A 20,410-nucleotide genomic window follows, 5' to 3' on the forward strand; every position below is an offset into this window, starting at 1 on the left:
TATTATGGTATTAATTACTATTTACCCATTAGGTTGCCTGTCTAATTTCAGTTTGTAAATCCCTAATGACAGAACCTTTTCTGTGAATAGCTATTCTGAATATCACCCTGATTCAGAACATGGGAACATAATAAATACGCTGCTGGATCAGGCCAGCGGTCCATCCAGTATGCTGTCTTTAGCAGTGTCAGTCAGGGATGTTCTATAGGGAGAACAGGTGAGCCTGACCACTTCTTGTTGTACTCCCCAGTCATCTACTGTCATAGGACTGGGAGTGTTAGAGCCAGCATCTCTACCTTTTCTCTTTAGTGTCTGTTTTTGGACTTGTCCATAATTTGTCTAATCCATTTATGAACCTGCTGATACTATTTGGCACCACAGTGTTTATGACAGCAAGTTTACAACCTGCCATGTAAAAAATAGATCACTGATCCACTGTAATTATTGCCACCTCTAAGGAAGTAACACAATAGCATCTTAAACACAGACCAGAAGACCATTCTACCTTGGGCTTTAGCAACCCAGTACAAAATTATGGTTCTTGTTCCAAGGAGCCTACTATGTATTTTAAGCATCCTTGATCAGAACCTCAAAGTTACAGAAACCTTTGCACCAGAAAGTGCTGACTGCCTATTTCAGTACCTTTAGTAATGTTGATTACTAAACCTGAACCTAGTCTAGGCGTGTCTACATTAGCCTTAAGTACATCCCTTTTTTGTCTTTGTGTTATGTTTTTTTTTTAGTAGGCCATCCTGAGCAATACTGAGCTGGTGGAAAGGAAGGAGACCTGGACGGGATGCAGACACCTAAAGATACTCTTAAAATGCACAGCTAATACTTAACTTACTCTCCCCATGTCCCCTGGAGATGTGGGAAGAGGTGCTGGCCAGTAGGTATGTTCCCTGGAAGGCAGTTCCAGCTGCAGGGCTTTTCGTGCTGTGGTCTGCCTTTCATGCAGCAACTAAGTGTATTTTGCAGCATATCTTCCTATCAGGCTGTTTATGCTGCTGCACAGACTAATTCTAGACCTCTTAATGTTTTATAGTATTACACAGAGGTTTTGGTGTCATTTTTCTAGCTGATATATATAGCCTTATCATAGGAGAGTCTCTGCCCTGATGAGGGCCTAAGACAGGACAACAATCTGTTTCTGGATAAACTGGGGTCATTGCTGGTATGGACTGAAGCACTTGCTCATTTTCCTCTGGATGGGGCTCAGCATTTTCCTTTCAAATCTTCGGGAAAAACCCACTGTTGTCAGAATGCAGACAAATGTCAGATTAGACTTCACCTCCAAAGGAGCGTAACACGCTGTTGAATGCCACAGCAGCTTTAGCCAAGACCCGCCTGTTGACATAGTCAAAGTCATGGTCTCTACATTTGGCGACCGCCCTCAGCGCTATTGTTCCAGCCACCAAAGGACAAGCTTGCTTTGACATTTCCAACCAACCGAGTCGCGGTGCCATGCAGTGCTATTCTCGCCGCAGCAAGGACATTGCCATCCCGACTGCAGTCACCCCAACCTCATTCTTTAGCGATTGCTTCTTAACGTCAGGATTTTGGTGAGGCTTGTGGGACTCCACGATCCCCCTCTAGTGGATAGCTGATGCAAACTCCAGGCTCGTCTTGGAAAATGCAATGCTTTGACTTTATCTTCTTGAGTGGTGGTAGTTCCGTGTCTGCTAAAGTGGGCGTTTGGAGACTGAAATCTCATTATTTGATCCTGTGGTTTTGTTACTTTAAAAGCCAAAGGCAAATCAAATGTGTAACAAAGCTTTTTATAGATGATAAAATACATGGCACCAAGTAAATCCATCGGCGATAGTGAGACAGCTTAGTTCTAAGAGGGAGCATTTGTATGTCTAGAAGTTTTGTAGCCGTGGGCAAGTACATTTGTGTTAGTGTTCTCATATGCAAATGAATTATTATATTTTTTAAGAAAAAGGTTTCATGTTTTACTGCAGCAGTTGCCTTTGATTAGCATGAATAGAATTATTTGTATAATAATTGGGAATTTAATGTGATTTACAATATGTTCATTTAAAATTTTGTATTGGCTTTTGAAATGACAGTCATCAAGAGGAGTGCCCAAAATTCTCATCAAAGATTAAGTAAGGGGAGAGTGATCGCTTGAGGAACTGGTTTTCTGAAATGCTGAGATGCCTGAGTGAACTCCTGCTGTGTAAATGCAAGAAGCATTTCACAGAGGCCGTTACTGGGCAGAAATGAAACACAAAATAGGAAGACACACTATCTCTTTTAAAAACTAATTTTGCTGAAGACAGAAACAATGTTAGATAACAGGGTGACATTTTAACTTCTTAGACACATGACTGAGCAAAACTTTGATCACGATTTTACAACAGGAATTAAATCTAAGAGTTTGTATTTTTTAGCTGTTTTATCTATGTGGAATGTGCAAAAGTTGTTGGCAGATAAACTTCAAAGCAACTGTGCTTAGGATGTTGAATCTCTGCAATGTTATCAGACCCAGCCACAGAGATTACATTTTAGCATTAGTGTTTGAAATGCATATTACCTCTCAGTAGATAGTGCTGTCCCCTCCCTCCCTCCGTCCTTCCTTCCTTCCTTCCTTCCTTCCTTCCTTCCTTCCTCCCTCCCTCCCTCCCTCCCTCCCTCCCTCCCTTCCTCTCTCCTTCCCTCCCTCCCTCTCCCCCTCCCTCCTTCCCGCCTTTCTGCCCTTCCTTCCACCCTTCCTTTCTTCTGGCCTTCCTTCCCTCTTCCCTCCCTCCCTTTCTCACTCTTTCTTTCTCTCTTTCCAACTGTCAGTCTGTTTTCTAGCACTTTTCTCTTTCCCTTCTTCCCCCTATCTCCCTTCCCACCCTCTCCTCCCTCTCCCTTCCCCTCCCTTCCTTCCTCCCTTTCTTCCTGCCTTTCCAACCGCCTGCTAGGCTGTCTTCCAGCACTTTTCTCAAACACCACTTCCCAAGTCATGCTGTCACACCTCACCAGAACAGACTTTGTGTTTACCATCCGTTGTCTGCTGCCTGACATGTATTCATGCATTAACTGCTACCTTGTGGAAGAAGGCAGCTGGAGGGCTCATATTTTACTCTTTAGCATCCCTTTCACTGCTGTCCCTAAGGTGGTCCTCCAGCCATTTTTCTCTGCTTAACTTTCTCTGTGTTTAGCCTTTCTTGAAATCACTTCTCCTACTCTTACTACTGACATTTGAGTGACTCATCTTGGGAGTTGATATGTGAGACAAGTGACATTAAGATAGTACAGTCAGCCAGTCAAACGTGTGTTTGGACAGCCTATGCCCATAATCATACTCCTGCCTTGGAAGAGAGCTGACTGGCTGAGAGGCAACTTTGGTGGGTTTCATTAGCTGACGTTATTTCAGTATTCAGAGTGAGGGAGTTGGTAAATCACCGTTAGCATCATTAGCGTAGTTATTCACACCTTTGTTGTAGATATTTGGTAACTGGCTATACATCACTTTCTCTGCAGCTGACCTTTTTTTTCTTGGGATTCCTGATGTTTATAATAGGAATCCACTTATATACACATACATGCACAGCCATAGCATGCACATACGTATACTCATGCATGCACACACACACATGTGCTGAGGATTTGTTAATTGACGTTAATTGCTGGTGTTTTTTTATTACAAAACATATTTCTCTATTGGTCTATTTTTGCACTGCTTTGTTTTAGCTTCATCTAATGCACTGGAACTCCACACTGTACAGCAGCATTGATGAGGCAGTAGGGAAGAAGCACGGCATAGCTATTATTGCTTTGTTTGTGCAGGTAAGTTTCCTGTGTTGCACTTGTTACCATGCACTATGATTTGTCTGAGGAAAATGAGTTCCTTTCAATTTTCTTTCATTTTTAATGATTTTATAAAATAAAACAACGTATGACTGCTGGTATTCTATTCAAAAGATACTTCTCAGTTGTGTCTTCTATGTGTATGCTAAATAAGTAATTCTTGTTTAAACAAGATATTGGAACTACATTAATCAAAGAAGGGATAATAGTACGTAGTCAGCCATCTCTCTCTCTGAGTCCGGCTGTAAGCAGACATCCAATCTCCATTCCTCTGAGTGAGGGGTGTCAGGAGGTACAAGTGCTTCACTACCTCTGTAATGTGTTTTTCTCCATTCCTGGCCAGGCCTGCTGTTTGGGGATTGAGGAAATACACAGAGGAGAGGAGGAAAGACGGAAAAAAAGCCTACTGACCCATTGGCACAACCGAAAACTGGTAGTGGGATTGTGCTTTTCTGAATACAGGGACAAGTGTGTTTCTTCACACAGGACAAATGTGAGGTGGGGTCATATTACTTCTTCAGAGATGCCAGACTGAGAGTGTAACGAGTCTTGCCACAGACCATGAGAAAAGCCTGCAACGAGGAGGCTTAAAGCTCCCTGGGGAAAAGGTGTAATGCAAGCTGGGAAGTTAGCCCCATAATCTAATTGCTGTTGAAAGTTTTTCAAGGGCTGCACTCTATAAAGATTTTTAGCGTTAGTCCTCAAACACCAGATTCTCATCCTCTTCATGAGAAATGGCAAACTGTTTTACTTAAATGGGTTTGGAGGAAGAGGTTTAGAGTTTGTGCTTAGATCAAATGGATTTTCTTTCACCGTGGTATTATTAATTTGTCATATTTCATAACAAGTTTATGAGTGCCTTTGAGCTTTACCTCCGTTTGAATTTAGGTACATTGGTTACAGCTCCAACGCTCAGATAGAACATCTAAAAATGGAAGTTAGAAAGTCTTCAGTTTTGTATCCTAGAGGGCTGTGTGATAATTGCTTATGTAAGTCACCTTCTAATTCCAGCAGAGGTAACCTTTGAGTTAGCTAGTTAGAAAGTTATATGTAAGTTCTTAAATAAATCTGAAACTTCAATGATTGATACATTTTCCATTTCTGGTCTCTCACTTTCATCAGAGTTCTTGAGCATTCCAAAGGGCTTTTTCATTAGCCAAGAAAGGCATAATATAATTACAATTGTCCAAGGAAAAACAGTATTTATGCTGTTTGTTAAAGGAACAGGGAGAGGAAATTCGGTGACCATTTTTTCCTGTTAAAGGCATGGAAATATAATAGTTTTGCACCACAGTTCTCAAACACATCATTTTAAGGTCAGTGAAAATATTTTCACTAATTTAAGTGACAGCCTTTGGTGATTATTAATTTAGAAACAGTGTCTTTGAAGTGATCTCAATATCTTTTACGCACTTCGAAGGTTTTAAATTGAAATCGCAATCTGAAACAAAAGAAAATCCTCTTAAAATCCTAGAAATAGTAAAGTACCTTTTGTTGGCATTCAGTTGTTTCCTTCCAGTGACTACTGTGCCATTTTTTTCCAAGAGAAACAAAAAGCAAACAATTTTTTCAGGATCTAGCTCTCCCGTTCTCACTCATGCCCACTTCATTCCTCACCTCATACGTGTACACGTTGGCAAAGAAATCAAGTGGAAGGCCATTCTGAGTCTTCCTATCTTGACAATGTTGTTCTGAAGGTAAAAGCTAGGGTCCTGGAATAGGTGGTATAGATCAGAAGCAGCTGAAATCAGTGTACAGAGTGAACAATGTTCATGGAAAATAAGAATCTCTTATTTCAACAATGGGTTTCTTTTGAAAGCCCCATCTTAAAGTTCTTAAACCCCATGCCTTAAAGGCGTTCGGTAAAGGCAGCGCTGCAGGCTGCCAGGAGCCCGGCTTTCACCAGCAGGATCCCAGAGATGCGGTGAGGGAGAGGATCTGCCATTCCGCACTCTGCAGGCAGGAAAAAACTCCTGCAAGCTTCAGAGATACCTTGGGCCAGATCTGCAACGCTGAGGGAACAAATTCAAGAAGTGTCTGTTGTGCTTGTTCACTCTGTTCCTTTCTGTGTACTTTTCTGACAAAAACTGGTAAGAACAAACTGTATCCTTGGCATTTATATGCCATAATGCTGCATGGTTTTAACTCCACATGCAGTATATGCTGCAAAATAGGGTTAGTCAAAACTTACCAGACTTAACTGTGACTCTTTTTCTTGTTCTGTGAGTTTCTGTCTCTGCTTTAAAGTTTTTTGCACCTTGTTTACTTTTGACTGGTGGCTTTATAGTAATTTAATTGTTTGGAGTTGCCATGTATGGGTGTATTTGGTTAACACAAGGTGGTGTAGCTTAACTAAAAACAACTACAGAACTTGCTGTTCTGGTTGACCTCTGTTTTGCCTTACAGTTTCTGAAACAGCAAAATACTGAAACTCATCTTTGCTTGATGTATTTCAGATAGGAAAAGAGCATGTAGGCCTAAAGGCTGTAACTGAAATTCTCCAGGACATCCAGTACAAGGTAAGGCATTGTGTGAAGAAATGCTTCCTTCACTGACCAGAGAAAGTGAGCAAAGGGTCTATATGAAGCCAAGAGAAGGGTTTCAAATGTGTCAGTAGTAAAACCACGTGTGAAAGTCATCATTTGGTGGCCTGTATCAGAACCTCAGCATTTTACAGTATTCAGATAATATACAGTCTTTGTAGTTACTTCCTTTTCTGGTGGCCAGAAAGTTTGATCTCCTATACCCGTAACTGACTGCAAATACTACCTTTTCAGTGATTATCATGGAGTCAGTGTGAATGCAATCACCGCAACATGGTTAGTGAACACCAGCAGCAGTATCTCCAAACTTACTTGGTTTTAATTTGTAGAGGAAAATAATAGATGAACGGAGCAGCCATATTAACTTGCAGTGGGAAATAAGCAAAAACACGGTGCCGTCTTGTCAGGTGGATTATGTGTGAGGATCCTTAAGGACAGATAATAAGCCTAGCAGGACTGAGATATGAGTGCTCTCCAGAATGTTGATGCTATCTTAAATGACCTTGGGCAAGTTACTTCCATCTCTCTGCTTCATGGTCTCTGTAACATAGAAATAATCATACTTACCTTTGATTTTAAAGGATTTTGAGATGTATTAATGAGACGTTCTGTATTGGTCTGGAGAGATTAGCCATTCATTTCAGTGGATGCTAAAGTGTAGAAAAATTAGAAGCTGTTATTAGAAGGGAATTGACAATCTTCTTTTAGTCAAATAATATACGGTAAACTTCAGTCATGATGTTTAATATTACAAACTCATTGTTTATGAAGTTGTCAGAGAAAACAATAGTGTATGGAACTCTCTCGTTTCATTACTGAAAGGACAGCCACATAGAGGACGATCATGAAAGGCCTCATCATTGTGAGCATGTTACACTAACAACTTACAGAGGGTCAGCATCAAACACACTTTTGACATAAAATTTTCTTGCATTAAATATGCGGAACCAGCTTTATTTTATTAATTGTTATCCACATTGATCAAGGAAAAGCTCACTTTGGCCCTTGTTTTTTAAACTCATTTTGCATGGAACCCCTGAATTTCATGCAGAGAATTTCAAGGCTGGGACCTGGAAGGAGCCCAGGTACTGAAGGAAGAAAGTTAACAAGTTGCTGAGATAACCTTAGAAGTAAAACATAAAATAGAATTAAAAAACGTGTTTGTGTAGCTGCAAGGACACATGCAGTGATGATTAAATGGTGGCTATTAATGAGGTTTCTTTGCACAGGAATTTAAGGCTTAATGTTATAAGAACACACAGTGTGTTTTACCTCTCCATTTATCATCATTTTAATAGAAACATGAAATTGATTTGTATTCGTTTTTTCAGGGAAAGTCCAAAACAATACCCTGTTTTAATCCCAACTCTTTATTGCCAGGTAGGTGCCTTTGCTTCCTTTTGTGTGTGTGTATTACTAGCTAATTGCAGAGGCTGAGACAATCTTCATCGAAAGCATAGCCTAATTGAAAGCCTGAGAGAGTGTTCCATAAGGTGGTAATGCATTTTGCACCTAGTGGTGCTAACAGGGATAGGGATGAAGTCCCTTCGGAACTTAGTGATAAATTTGCACCTTTGTCATGTGAGTGGGATGTGATACTGTAGTCCATGCGCTGCTGGGAACACTGTGGCTAGCTTTCTTGATCGTTTATCATCCCACCTAGAGGGGGAGCTGTGTGTACTCCTTTCACTACTTCAGCATAAAATAGGAAGCGTAAGGTTACCCTCTTACCAAGGTAGCTTTTTGGCAGCATCAAATGACAATGCCATAACGCAATGACAGTTGCATAGCATACACGGAGTAGTAGCAATGGAAGGCAAATTCAAATTCATATAGCTAAAAGTTAAAGAGTAACAGTAAGAAGCAACCACTTCCTCTACATTGTCTTAAAAAAAATGTGACTTTTTAAAAAATGCCTTTCTGTAAGATAAATGTTTCTGCAAGGAATCCTTCTGAGCTATATTCCGTGTCATAGTGGCAAGATCTTTAATTTTCCAAAGTAATCCAGGTCTACATTAAACTATATTAATTATATCAAAAGAATATTGTTTAGGTTGCAAAGTCAAGTGCTCAGCAATTAGGAATTGCAGGAATTAAGGCTACCTGTGCCCTTTCATGCATATGCATTATAAAACATCTTTCAATTGCACCACCATAAGTTATTTTTTACAGGATGCCAGCCTCACAGTTCCTGTTTGATGCTGATCAGGTCACATAAAACTAAATTTTCATAAGTCATAGAATCATAGAATCATTTAGGTTGGAAAAGACCTTTAAGATCTTCGCGTCCAACCGTTAACCTAACACTGCTAAGTCCATCACTAAACCATGTCCCTAAGCGCCTTATCCACATGTCTTTTAAATACCTCCAGGGATGAGGACTCAACCACCTCCCTGGGAAGCCTGTTCTAATGCCTGACAACCCCTTCAGTGAAGAAATTTTTCCTAATATCCAATCTAAACCTCCCCTGGCGCAACTTGAGGCCATTTCCTCTTGTCCTATCACTTGTCGCTTGGGAGAACAGACCAACACCCACCCCTCTGCAACCTCCCTTCAGGTAGTTGTAGAGAGCAAGGTCTCCCCTGAGCCTCCTCTTCTCCAGGCTAAACAACCCCAGTTCTCTCAACCGCTCCTCATAAGGCTTGTGCTCCAGACCCCTCACCAGCTTCGTCGCCCTTCTCTGGACACGTTCCAGCACCTCAATGTCTTTCTTGTAGCGAGGGGCCCAAAACTGAACACAGTAGTTGAGGTGTGGCCTCACCAGTGCCAAGTACAAGGGTACAATCATTTCCCTCATCCTGCTGGCCGCACTGTTTCTGATACAAGCCAGGATGCCATTGGCATTCTTGGCCACCTGGGCACACTGCTGGCTCATATTCAGCTGGCTGTCCATCAACACCCCCAAGTCCTTTCCCGCCGGGCAGCTTTCCAGCCACTCATCCCCAAGCCTGTAGCATTGCATGGGGTTGTTGTGACCCACGTGTAGGAGTCGGCACTTGGCCTTGTTGAACGTCCTCCAACTGGCCTCGGCCCATCGATCCAGTCTGTCCAGATCCCTCTGTAGAACCTGCCTACCCTCAAGCAGATCAACGCTCCCGCCCAACTTGGTGTCATCTGCAAACTTACTGAGGGTGCGTTCAATCCCCTCATCCAGATCATTGATGAAGACTGCCCCCAATACTGAGCCCTGGGGAACACCACTTGTGACCGGCCGCCAACTGGATTTAACTCCATTCACCACAACCCTTTTGACCCGGCCATCCAGCCAGTTTTTTACCCAGCGAAGAGTGCACCTGTCCAAGCCATGAGCAGTCAGTTTCTTCAGGAGAATACTGTGGCAAACGGTGTCAAAGGCTTTACTAAAGTGTAGGTAGACAACATTCACAGCCTTTCCATCACCCACTAAGTGGGACCTGCCTTTCATAAACCCATGCTGACTGAGCCTGATCACCTGGTTTTCCTGTATGTGCCACGTGATGGCACTCGAGATGATCTGCTCCATAATCTTTGCTGGCACTGAGGTCAGGCTGACAGGCCTGTAGTTCCCTGGATACTCCTTCCACCTGTTCTTGAAGATGGGTGTCACATTTGCTAACCTCCAGTCCGCTGGGACCTCCCCGGTTAGCCAGGACTGCTGGTAGATGATGGAAAGTGGCTTGGTGAGCACTTCCACCAGCTCCCTCAGTACCCTTGGGTGGATCCCATCCAGTCCCATAGACTTGTGGGTGTCTGAGTGGTGTAGCAGGTTGCTAACCATTTCCCCTTAGATTGTGGGGGCTTCATTGTGGTCCCTGTCCCTGTCTTCCAGCTCAGGGGTCTGGGTACCCAGAGAACAACTGGACTTACTATTGAAGACTGAGGCAAAGAAGGCATTAAGTACCTCAGCCTTTTTCAAGTCATCTCTAACTATGTGTTCCTCATTTTCTAGGTGCCCGACTTGAGATCATGGGGTCTGATTTGCAGAAGTGCTGAGTGCTTACACCTCCAGCTGATGTCAATGGGAGCAGTGCTCTGACTGCATTAAGTGCTATAGAAAGTTAACTACTCTGAGAAATCAGGTTCTAAGCATCTCACATTGAACACCTCAAATGAATAGATGCCTTTGACATTAACTTCTCTGTGCCTCAGCTGTAAAATGTGAGGGTAATCTGTCCTTCCTCACCACACTGGGATGTTGGAAGGATAAATTAATTCATGTTTGTGAAGCACTCAGACAGTGAAGAAATGAGTGCATTAGAGATATGAAAAATGAGAAAATGTGGGTCCTTCTAACAAGCAGGATTTAAATAGCACGGGAAAAAGAAAACCAAGGACCACATATTGTACTGAGAAATCCAAATGGTATTAGGTGCTTTTCAAAAGAAAATCATCCATCTTTACAAGTAAATCATGAAAGGTTCTCTAGAAAAGACATACGTGATCATGTAACAAGACAGTGTCACAATGCATGCACAGGATGGTCTGAATTAATTCTTGCAGTTCTTAACTTTTGAGTGTTTGATAATGCAACTTGCTTTCAATGGATTTGCTATGTAATTCCATAACTGAGAAAGAAAATTACACCAATAAAACAGAATGCATTCACTGACAATCACAGACTTCATTAGCAAGATTTCATTCTACTGATATTCCTCTGAGCTAGTAGTGAAATGGCAGTAACAGGTTAGGTCAACCAAGCAAGCTTATTAGTTTCCGATCTCCCATTCTGTCCTTGTCAAGCTAGTTACAACCTTCCCTCTAGCTCTCCATGCCTTGATTAACCACCCGTTGTCTCCAGTTCCTCTCTAGGTTTGTTTCTTGTCCTCTCTTTTACAGTCAGGCAGTTTCCTCTCCATACTTCTTAAGCTGTGTCAGGGAGTCATTTGTGAGTGTGGCCTACAGCAGCAAAGGAAAGCCCTGTGTAGTCTCACTTACGAAGCGCGGTATGACTGGAATTTTTGTGGAATTAAAATAATTGAAATCAAACATGTATGTAGAGTTAAAACTCTGCTTGGACAAACCATTGTATGTTTTCCTCAGAGACAACTGTTTATTCTAACAGTTATTTATAAATCTATTAATAAGTTTATAAACTGATTAGAATAAGTTTATTCTTAAATAAACCTTGATTTTTTTCCCCTGTGAAATTCAACTCACTTTTCCAAAGCTAGGAGGCACCAGCGCATCTCAAAAAATATGTCACTAGAATTGCAAACTGAAAAGATTGACTTGAGCTGTTTTCACTGAGTTTTTCTAAAAAATTAAATAAATTAATCCTTGAGACATATCCTAAATGCAGAAGTCCGTTAAAATTTGATCACCACAGCCCCTCTGCCTTCAAAATGGGATGTCTCTTGTAGCTTTTGGCACTAACAGTTGTTCTTTCCCACCGTATTATTTATTTGCTGTGTTGGTTTAAGGAGTTGTGCAGATGTTATTTTTCACATCTATAAAGTCACATTTTCATCTCTAAAATATTCATCTGCAGCGGGAACTTACTGTAATATAATGACCACAAGCTCATGTACATTCATATGGGAAAGTACTGGACAGTGCTTGGCAGTTTATAAATTCATACCTTAGCTTACTGCATACTAACTTCATCATATGAGCAAGCCCATGGCTATCATAAACTGTCATAATTGAAAGACACAATTATCTTCCCTAATGTCATTAAAATTCCACATTTCTTTTAATTTCAGATCCTCTTCTGCGTGACTACTGGGTGTATGAGGGCTCTCTAACCATTCCACCCTGCAGTGAAGGTGTCACCTGGATATTATTTCGCTATCCTTTGACTGTGTCCCAAGTGCAGGTAACAGCTGTTCTTAAAGTGACCTCGGAATATGGTTATGAGCTAAAGGTTATAGCGTGCAAATATATGTATAAGGACATTATATCTGTTCTCCTTGAAGATCCCATTAGATCAGTACATGGCTTTTCAAGTAAAGGTTAAGCCTTTTGAGTCACTGAAAGCAATGCAAAGGTCAGAGATGAAAAACCTTGTTATCATTTATCATCTGCATTTAAAATAATTCTTTATTTAAGTGAAAGAAAAAGAAAGAAAGAAGTCAATGGATAAAAGAAATTCAATTCTTTGTAATTGTAAGCTTTCAAATATCACTGCTTTTTGATGTTAAAGGAACAAAAAAGCACAGGGACACACTATGTCCTGGAGACTGAAAAATGTTAACATAGTACAGGCTAGCTATATTGCATTGAACTGTATTTAACTTATCGTGCTCTTTTTAAATTCTGTTTTATAATAAATGTCAAATGGAAACTACCTATTTAAATTTGATTTCACACTTATGTATTTTAAAGTGTTTGGTTTTTTTTTAAATTATATCTGACAGTCATGTGAGTCTTTCTATAGAAAACATTTCTATAGAAAACATCTGTCTACAAATAATGCCAGTAAAAACAGTGAAAACTCCTGATGAATATTATCCCACAGTCTGTGAATCCCAGCTGGAGGAATGTGGGTTTAATGTCAGTGAAACTATCTAGAATCCCTGAAGCTGAATGCGTTCATTTTCATCGCCTGCTCTGAAGCATGTGCAAACAGAAAGGAAAAAAGTATAAAAGGTGATTTAAATTATTTCAGCTTTAATAATCTAAAATTTTGCTAGTAATCCAGGTGCAAAATTTTAACAATTTTAACAGTTCAAAATTGGCAGTGTTTCTTTTCATATGAAAACTGAATTCTAGTTCTAATCATAGGATAAAAGCAATAGCTCCCAATAAGCTTATTTGTATGGTAGCTGCAACTTAAATGTATCCCATCATGAATCTGGTATTTATTTGCTTATGAAGGGGTAAGTCTTATGGCTGCTTACTACTGAGTAAATGGAAGTAGAACTCTGTTGGCATTATGAGATTCAGAATAACTTTTAAAGTCAGAGTGCATTTTGTAACTTGGCAGCTAATTGTCCAGATATGATACAGATAAATAAGAGGACTTAATCAGAAGTATAAAGACCATAGCTATTACACTGAGACATTATATGATATTTTATTTCATGCTAGTTGCAGATTTTGTAGTCTCTACTCCTTTTAATCCAGTCAATGCATAGAGCAGGGCACAGTTCAAGCCATTCCAGAGAGGAATTAAGCAGAGAAATGCAACTTTACTTAATATTATTATGTTCTTATTGATCACAAGAAGACAAGATGTTGGAACGTGGTGTGAAGGGCATAAGTCTCCAGAAGAGAATATTGTGCCTGGGGAAAAGAGTGTGATTCATAACCATGGCCTTCTGTAGCTGAGGGGTAGCTGGTTTGTGTGGCGGCATTACTTTGATTGGTATAAACCCAATCCAACATTGCAGTGATGAAGGGCGCACAAGTCATGGAGGAGCTTTTTCCCTGCCACTGACACACTATGCAGGTGAGACGTCGCACTGGAGCAGAGTGAGAGGTTGGTGCGGACTTACGCCAATATGATCCACAATACTTTGTACTTGTCATAGATCAGCATCAATTAGAAAAAAAATCCTCACCGCTAGTTATGAGTGTACCAGCATTAAAGTCAAGATTGTGCAGAAAACTTATTAAGAACATGAAGGACTTTTGCCAAGGTGGGATAAAAATTTTACTTGCATCAGATACCACTTTCAGATGTCAATTGCAAATAAATATGGGGACAAGTAAGTGAGAGACGGTGATTCTGGGATTCTAAAGTCAGAAGGGACTGAGAGAATTTGGGGGTGCCAGAATATTTTGCTATAGCCTAGACATCCAGGATGTTAACTTGTAATTAGCGTTTTGGCTGCAGTTAAGTATCTGGCCTCTTTTGTGCATGTGGGCATGAATGCCTATGAGAGATTCCATTTAAGGAGAGATTAGAAATGCAAGGGCTTTTGTCTGTGGAAAATAAGAGGATGTAGTATAGCATATACCATTCTGAATCATCCATGGAAGGCTGGTAAAGGCATTTAATTTTATTAAGCCTGCTTGTAGTATTAAAGCATAGATTTCAGTGCAAATGCATTTCTAATGGATTTAAATGCATTATTTTTACATGTGTCATTAACTTGTAGAACTTTCTTCTGTGGGATACTAACGAACACAGCTTATGAAACTTCAAGCAATTTATATAAATACCAGTAGCATCTGTGGTTATAGCCGGTAAGAGACAAATTCAAGGCTTTCTATATTCATTTTTCAGGACATAAAATAATCAACTTCTGAGTGTCAATAACAAGTAACAATAAAGAATGACACAGTCTGATATGGAACAGGTTTTACTGCCTTCCTCTGATGAAGCTAGTTAATATATTGGAGACAAGATACTCATTCACATTCTCATTTTCTGTAATTAACATAGCAATATTGATTAGCTTAACAAACTGTGGGTCATAAGGGGAAAAAATGAATAAAATTGCAATCTAGTTCATGGTCACATCTTTATATTGTCACATTTGCTTATTTTGAAACAGTGGAGAAGTAACTGTTTTGGCATAGGCATAATAGGCTGACCATTGCAAAGTACAGAACCTTTTTCTGTTTCTCCTGAAGATATTTATAGATAGTAAAGAGCACGTGATGAGTTGATTTGCTACTGATCTAAGTCATTGTTAAGTGAAAGGAGATTCATCTCCATATGCAGCTGGGGTCTTGAGTGTGTTGGTTATATGAGTGGAAAAAGCGCAAGCTAGAACTGCAGTGTCAGGATGTGCTTTCCTGGAGTCCAGTGCTGTTTCCTCACTGGAATTCATTATCTTTGACATGAGGCTTCACTTCCATCAGAGAGCCGTTTCCTTCACAGGTCTTTCTGTGAGGTCTGGATAACGTGTGCAGGCAACTCTTCTCCCCTGGAGAATAAGGACTTTTCAAATCTGGTTGGAGTTTTATTACTGACTTCATTGGAAAGGAGCTTGTCTGGAAAGCTGCACCCTGCAGTGCTCTTTTTGCATATTCCTGCCCTCCTTTTGTGGTTTTTATCATCCTCATTTGTCTTATGTTGAAATATACAGCCCAGAAAGAACTGTGTTGACTGCTTTTGTGAGACACCTTACCCATGCATGTACACTGCTGAAACGCAATGCGAGAAAATAGAAAACTCCCTTCTACTAGGCTAGTAAAGAGCAGGAAATAATTGGAAAAGACTTGCTCGTGCTTCTCTCCACTATATTTTTTTAAAAAAGGACATTTGTGAATGATGTGCTTTGTGGTTCACTGAAGCCCAGAACAAGTACATTGTCTAAGCCACTCAGAGTAGGGATTTTAAATGATGATGCAGCAAGGAGCTGTCATTCTTCTATACTCATTGTTAGTTAACTGGTTTTGTATTGAATGGCGAGGTCTCTAGTCCTTTTGTCCACATCATTCAAAATCAAGACCTCCTGAAGGCCAGAAACAGTAACTAACATCTGGAGCTGGAATGGGAATTGTGCAAAATTTATGTAGTCTGTGAAATAAAGCAGTCTGACAGGTTCATGGTATTCTGTTCACTGGGAAGCAGGTCTGTGTTCTTGGAAGGTGTCATGGAGGCATGTGAAATTTTCAAGCAGAAGGATGATACTTCTATTCCTCATATAGAAGAAATGTTTGTAGAGAAAACATGCAAATTCTTTGTTTTATGTGTTCTATTCTTCAGCAAATATTTAAGTGAAACAGAAGAAAGCAGTGTTCAGGATCTGAATACAGGGAAGTGGTAAAAACATTCTTGCAAAATTCTACAAAATGTAAACTTAAATGCTTTTACTCAGTAGAAATGTGACTGTTAACATTGTGGATTTACCCCTTCACTGGTTAGAATTTGATCCTGAATTTCAGTGTGAACAGGCCTAGGTCACCCTTAGTGTCTTCTGGGCACAAGAAAAACTTTTATAAATGGCTATTTCTGTTGAAAATATGTGAATATCCAAGGGTGCTTAGCTGTGTGCCTCTAAAATGTCTATTTCCTCAGCAGTCCTCCAGGGTGTACTTCACAGCATTGACTTGTGAGGGGTTGGGAGGAGATAGTAAGTGGTTCCATACGAGATGAAGCAGGATGAGTGGGGCACACATATTGCATTATCACATGGAAATTTAATAGGGAAAGTAGTGTCAGCACAGCTAGTGTCCTTTTCTGACAGAACCACTTCTCAAGAGTGAAGCAGACCACTATGTGTATAGAGGGTCTCTGTCATGGGGGTCTGAACCATGATAAAGGACTAAACAAGGAGGCTGGTGATCCCAGAAGCAATTCCCCCTTCGAGCAGTGTTAAATTCTTGACTTTTCTGAAGGCTAAAGAGCAGGCATGGGGATCAGGTCAGTCCTACTTTCCTGACTGAAGAAACTGGAAGCTGCTTTGTGAGGAGTACCTCCCAGTGAAAGATTTTGCTGTGGGGATTGGGGCAGAGCATTTGTAGTTATAGAAGCTCACAAACGCCAGCTTTGCAGAGAGTCTGCTCTTCCCTCTCCCTCATCTGTGTTTGTTTGAAGTCTCTCATTCTCAAAAGATCAAACAAAAGCCACGTTCTTGTAAAATGCTCCTTCCTAAACTACACTTATTTCAGACTTTCCAGAGTTGATTCAGATGGTGAAAGAGGCTACCTTTACAAAACCCATTCAGTGATTCACCAGCACTTGACTCCTAAGACTTTTTCAGTTCCAAGCCTGTAGTGGGTTTGTTTTCAGTTTGCTTTAAATAAACAAACAAAAAAATCTTCCAAAACAGGGTTCTGCCTCTAAAAGCACCTTCAAGGAGCTGTACAGTTCATTCTGCTTTTCATCTTTTGAGTCTAAGCTGTTGCCGTGTATCTCAGCTGCAAGAAGCTGAGTATTGATTTCTAAGCACACTGTTTTTTGAGGAAAATAAAGCAGAGCAGAGCTAGCCTCTAAATCAAGTAAATAAGTCTGTATCAGTTCTGCTGTAGAGTGGAAAACAATGAAGGCAGTTGTCTTCCAGGTTACAGTAAGAAAGTATTCTCTGCAGGCAGTATAAAAATAAAAATGCCTTTACCTGCTGTTTAGTACCTCATTACTTTTAATTCTGGAATCTCACTTGCATTCTCCCTGTAATCCTTCATAGGGTGTTTTTCATGGAGAAATTAACTCTGTATAATCTCTTAGATGATAAAATGATTAAATACTTCAGGCTCCATTTTGCTTTCTGTGTAGCTTCAGTTTCAAGTTACAGCTGAGCTGGATAGTGGGGCATCACAGGGTCAGTACAAGTACAAAGGCTCAGGCTAGGGGAGTCAGCCTTCAAGTAGGTTTGCTGTATCGAGCTAAGATAGCTTGTCAATATGCCAAAGTAAAAACAAACACAATTTTTTTAGTAGTTGTAACTACTTATTTAAAATACCAGACTTCTAAAAACAGCAGTGTTGAGCAATAAGGTATAATATTGCTGAGATAGGCATTGATTGCCTTAGGTTTTATCACACAGAGCTTGATGCTGATACCAGGGATGGAGATGGAACCTGCTCACATTCTTCCCTACAGCAGATGAGATTTAGAAAAATCTAAAAAGAGCCTATAAACCAGAAACATTTTTTTTTTTTGGACCAATTGAAATGTTTTATATTGATTTTTGACTGTATTTGATTTTCTAAGTACACTCTAAGTACACAGCACCTACATCTACAGAACTTTTGAAGTGGTATTTTTTTATTTTGGTTGGAAATACCATATTTTTCCATATAAAATATCAACAGACTTCCTCTAAAGCTGAGAGTCTGTTCAGAATTCTCCTGGTTTAGAAAATAATTTTTATTTAAATGAAGCAACAATTTCAGGCAATAAATAAATCACTGGAGGAAATTCAAAACAATTTATAGTCGACCAAGTTATTCCTGAAATGCACTTCTTTGAAGAAGACCAGAATGATTACTCTCATGTCACAACTGTGAGGTTGATTCATAGGATGTAATCTACAATGGCTAAGAAGGTTATAGATCCCAAAAGAAGTTATGAAAAAGCAAATGATAAGTCTGCCAAACCATGTGTATAAAAGTTCTTATTTTTCTCTATATTTTAAATGTTTTGACAGTGCTGACAACGATTTTAAAATGTTATTAACGATGTATATTGACCTTAGCATGTGGTACCTGAACACTCCCAAGTTTCAAAGCTGCAGAAGTGGCTGGACAAGGCTGATTTTGATCATTAGTCCCATAGTGAAGAATGTATCTCAGCTTCTTCATATCTGTTTTTTTGCCTTTCAGATAGAGGAATTTCGTAGACTGAGGACACATGTTAAAGGTGCTGAACTTTTAGAGGGCTGTGATGGAATCCTAGGAGATAACTTCAGACCAACTCAGCCACTTAGCGATAGAATCATCAGGGCTGCATTTCAGTAGCAGAAGAGGAAGAACCACAAAAATAAATCTTTATTCAGGTAAGTAAAAGCCTAGCAGAAAAATCAAAACATTGGAATAATTTTCATAGGGGAGATTTAGCTAAAGGAGAAAACACACTGAGTTAATTTCAGCTAATGTTATGATATATTGTCACAATTGTAAATTTTGACACTGTACTGTTTTATTTTATCCTGTGGTATAATAGTTTGGTTACTATTGGTTCTTCAGTGGCTGGATCTAATATGTGATTTAGTGAATTGAAATATTTGTATTGACTTCAGTAGGCAGTGGATCACACACAGTTAGATCACAGTCACTTTTTGTAGCCTTAAATTTCTCCTACTTCAGTGAGCAACAGCGCAGTATTGCCTAGGTTATGTGTTAGATTTCCTCAGTTACTGAGGTTCACTGTTTGATTTCTTACCATGTTTTTAAAATAACCATCATTGGTGAATCTCTCTAATGTTATCTGTTAAAAACCAGGGCAGTAGTTCTAGAAGGAGGCCTTTAATTTCAAAGGAGGCCATTTTTATTTATCCCTTCTCCCTGCTTTACAATGCCGTTCTTTCCCAACAAGACTGAATCTTGGGCAAACCCAATGCAGATATAAGAGGAAACTAATTAACTTCTGTCATGGCTAATTTTTCATATTTCATTCATCAAAGTAGTTGCTGCTTTTTGTCCTCAGTGATGTTTTCAGCCTTCATTGGCTCACAGAGCAAGAATTTAAGAATGACGTTGGATTCAATGCATAAGACCTAATACACATGTGAACCTGCATTATCCCTGCTTTAGTTATTAAAACCTCCCATGTCATTCGTGTTCCCCTAGCCTCTATCGGTTACAAGATAAATTCCCTCAATGCTCAACAGTTACTCCAAAACCTCATTATACTTACTTAGTCAATGTTTTTCTATAATGAAAAACCTGGTAATGAGATTCTTAGACAGTTAATGAAAATTTGCTATCAAGACAACTAGTTACCTTGAGAGTAGTGAGTCAAGACACCAACATTTATGGATGATTTTGTAATGAAGTGGCCCCACCTTGATACAAATAGTAAGACAGCTAATCTGGGAAGTCTTCAAGAAAAGAATGAATCTGTTCACTTGCTTTCTTTAATAAGTCCTACTACTTTTTAACATAGTAAAATTTTTCATCTACTATCCTACAATAAACTTTATTTAAATAATAAAAACATTGGGTACTCCCCATTACCCTGTTTTACTGGTAGAATCCATTATATAAAAGCATCAGTTTTTCTATCTGCACATTTCTTCAAAGCCAGATGCTCACAAGAGAACCAATTCATCCAGAGTTTCACCTGGAAGCATGCTGCTGAAAGGTTTTTGACAAACATTTTTGGGTAAGGGCATTTATTTGTACATTAAATTCTTGCCCTGTCTAGGTCAATGGTGGAACTCCTTAGTTCATGTCAGGCTCTATTGTGGAGTTAAGCCCCTTCAGAGCATGTTCTGGGTCCAGCCCCAACTTCATATGAAGCTAACAAATGATCAGGCAGCAGATAACCCCTAAAAGAGATTGATAATTCAGTGCTTCCAGAAATGGATCCATTAAAACCGAGTGGGAAGATTATCTTTCCTCCTGCATGTGACAGAAATTATTAAATGGGCTGGGACAGTGGCCAAAAATTTCATGGTCTTTCCATAGAGAGTAAGCATTCAATATAGTGTATGCATCTGAACATTTTTGAAGTAAGGGTTTATTTGTATTTTATAACCCTATTTAATATCTGCATCCCAGAAGTTAAGCAAAGAAAGCAAAACATCAG

At 39.7% G+C, this 20,410-nt stretch overlaps 1 protein-coding gene across 1 annotated transcript in view; it reads left to right on the forward strand.

Annotated features, from left to right (window-relative positions):
• Positions 1-20,410, forward strand: part of CA8 (carbonic anhydrase 8) — a 52,792-nt gene that overhangs the window by 21,156 nt on the left and 11,226 nt on the right. The window contains exons 4-8 of the mRNA XM_059815248.1: positions 3,685-3,780; positions 6,258-6,320; positions 7,676-7,724; positions 12,027-12,139; positions 18,484-18,656. Coding sequence (XP_059671231.1) covers positions 3,685-3,780; positions 6,258-6,320; positions 7,676-7,724; positions 12,027-12,139; positions 18,484-18,618 — 456 coding nt within the window. The 3' untranslated portion in view covers positions 18,619-18,656. The remainder of the gene's footprint in view (positions 1-3,684; positions 3,781-6,257; positions 6,321-7,675; positions 7,725-12,026; positions 12,140-18,483; positions 18,657-20,410) is intronic.

Source organism: Gavia stellata, chromosome 3, assembly GCF_030936135.1.
Source record: "Gavia stellata isolate bGavSte3 chromosome 3, bGavSte3.hap2, whole genome shotgun sequence".
Lineage (NCBI taxonomy): Eukaryota > Metazoa > Chordata > Aves > Gaviiformes > Gaviidae > Gavia > Gavia stellata.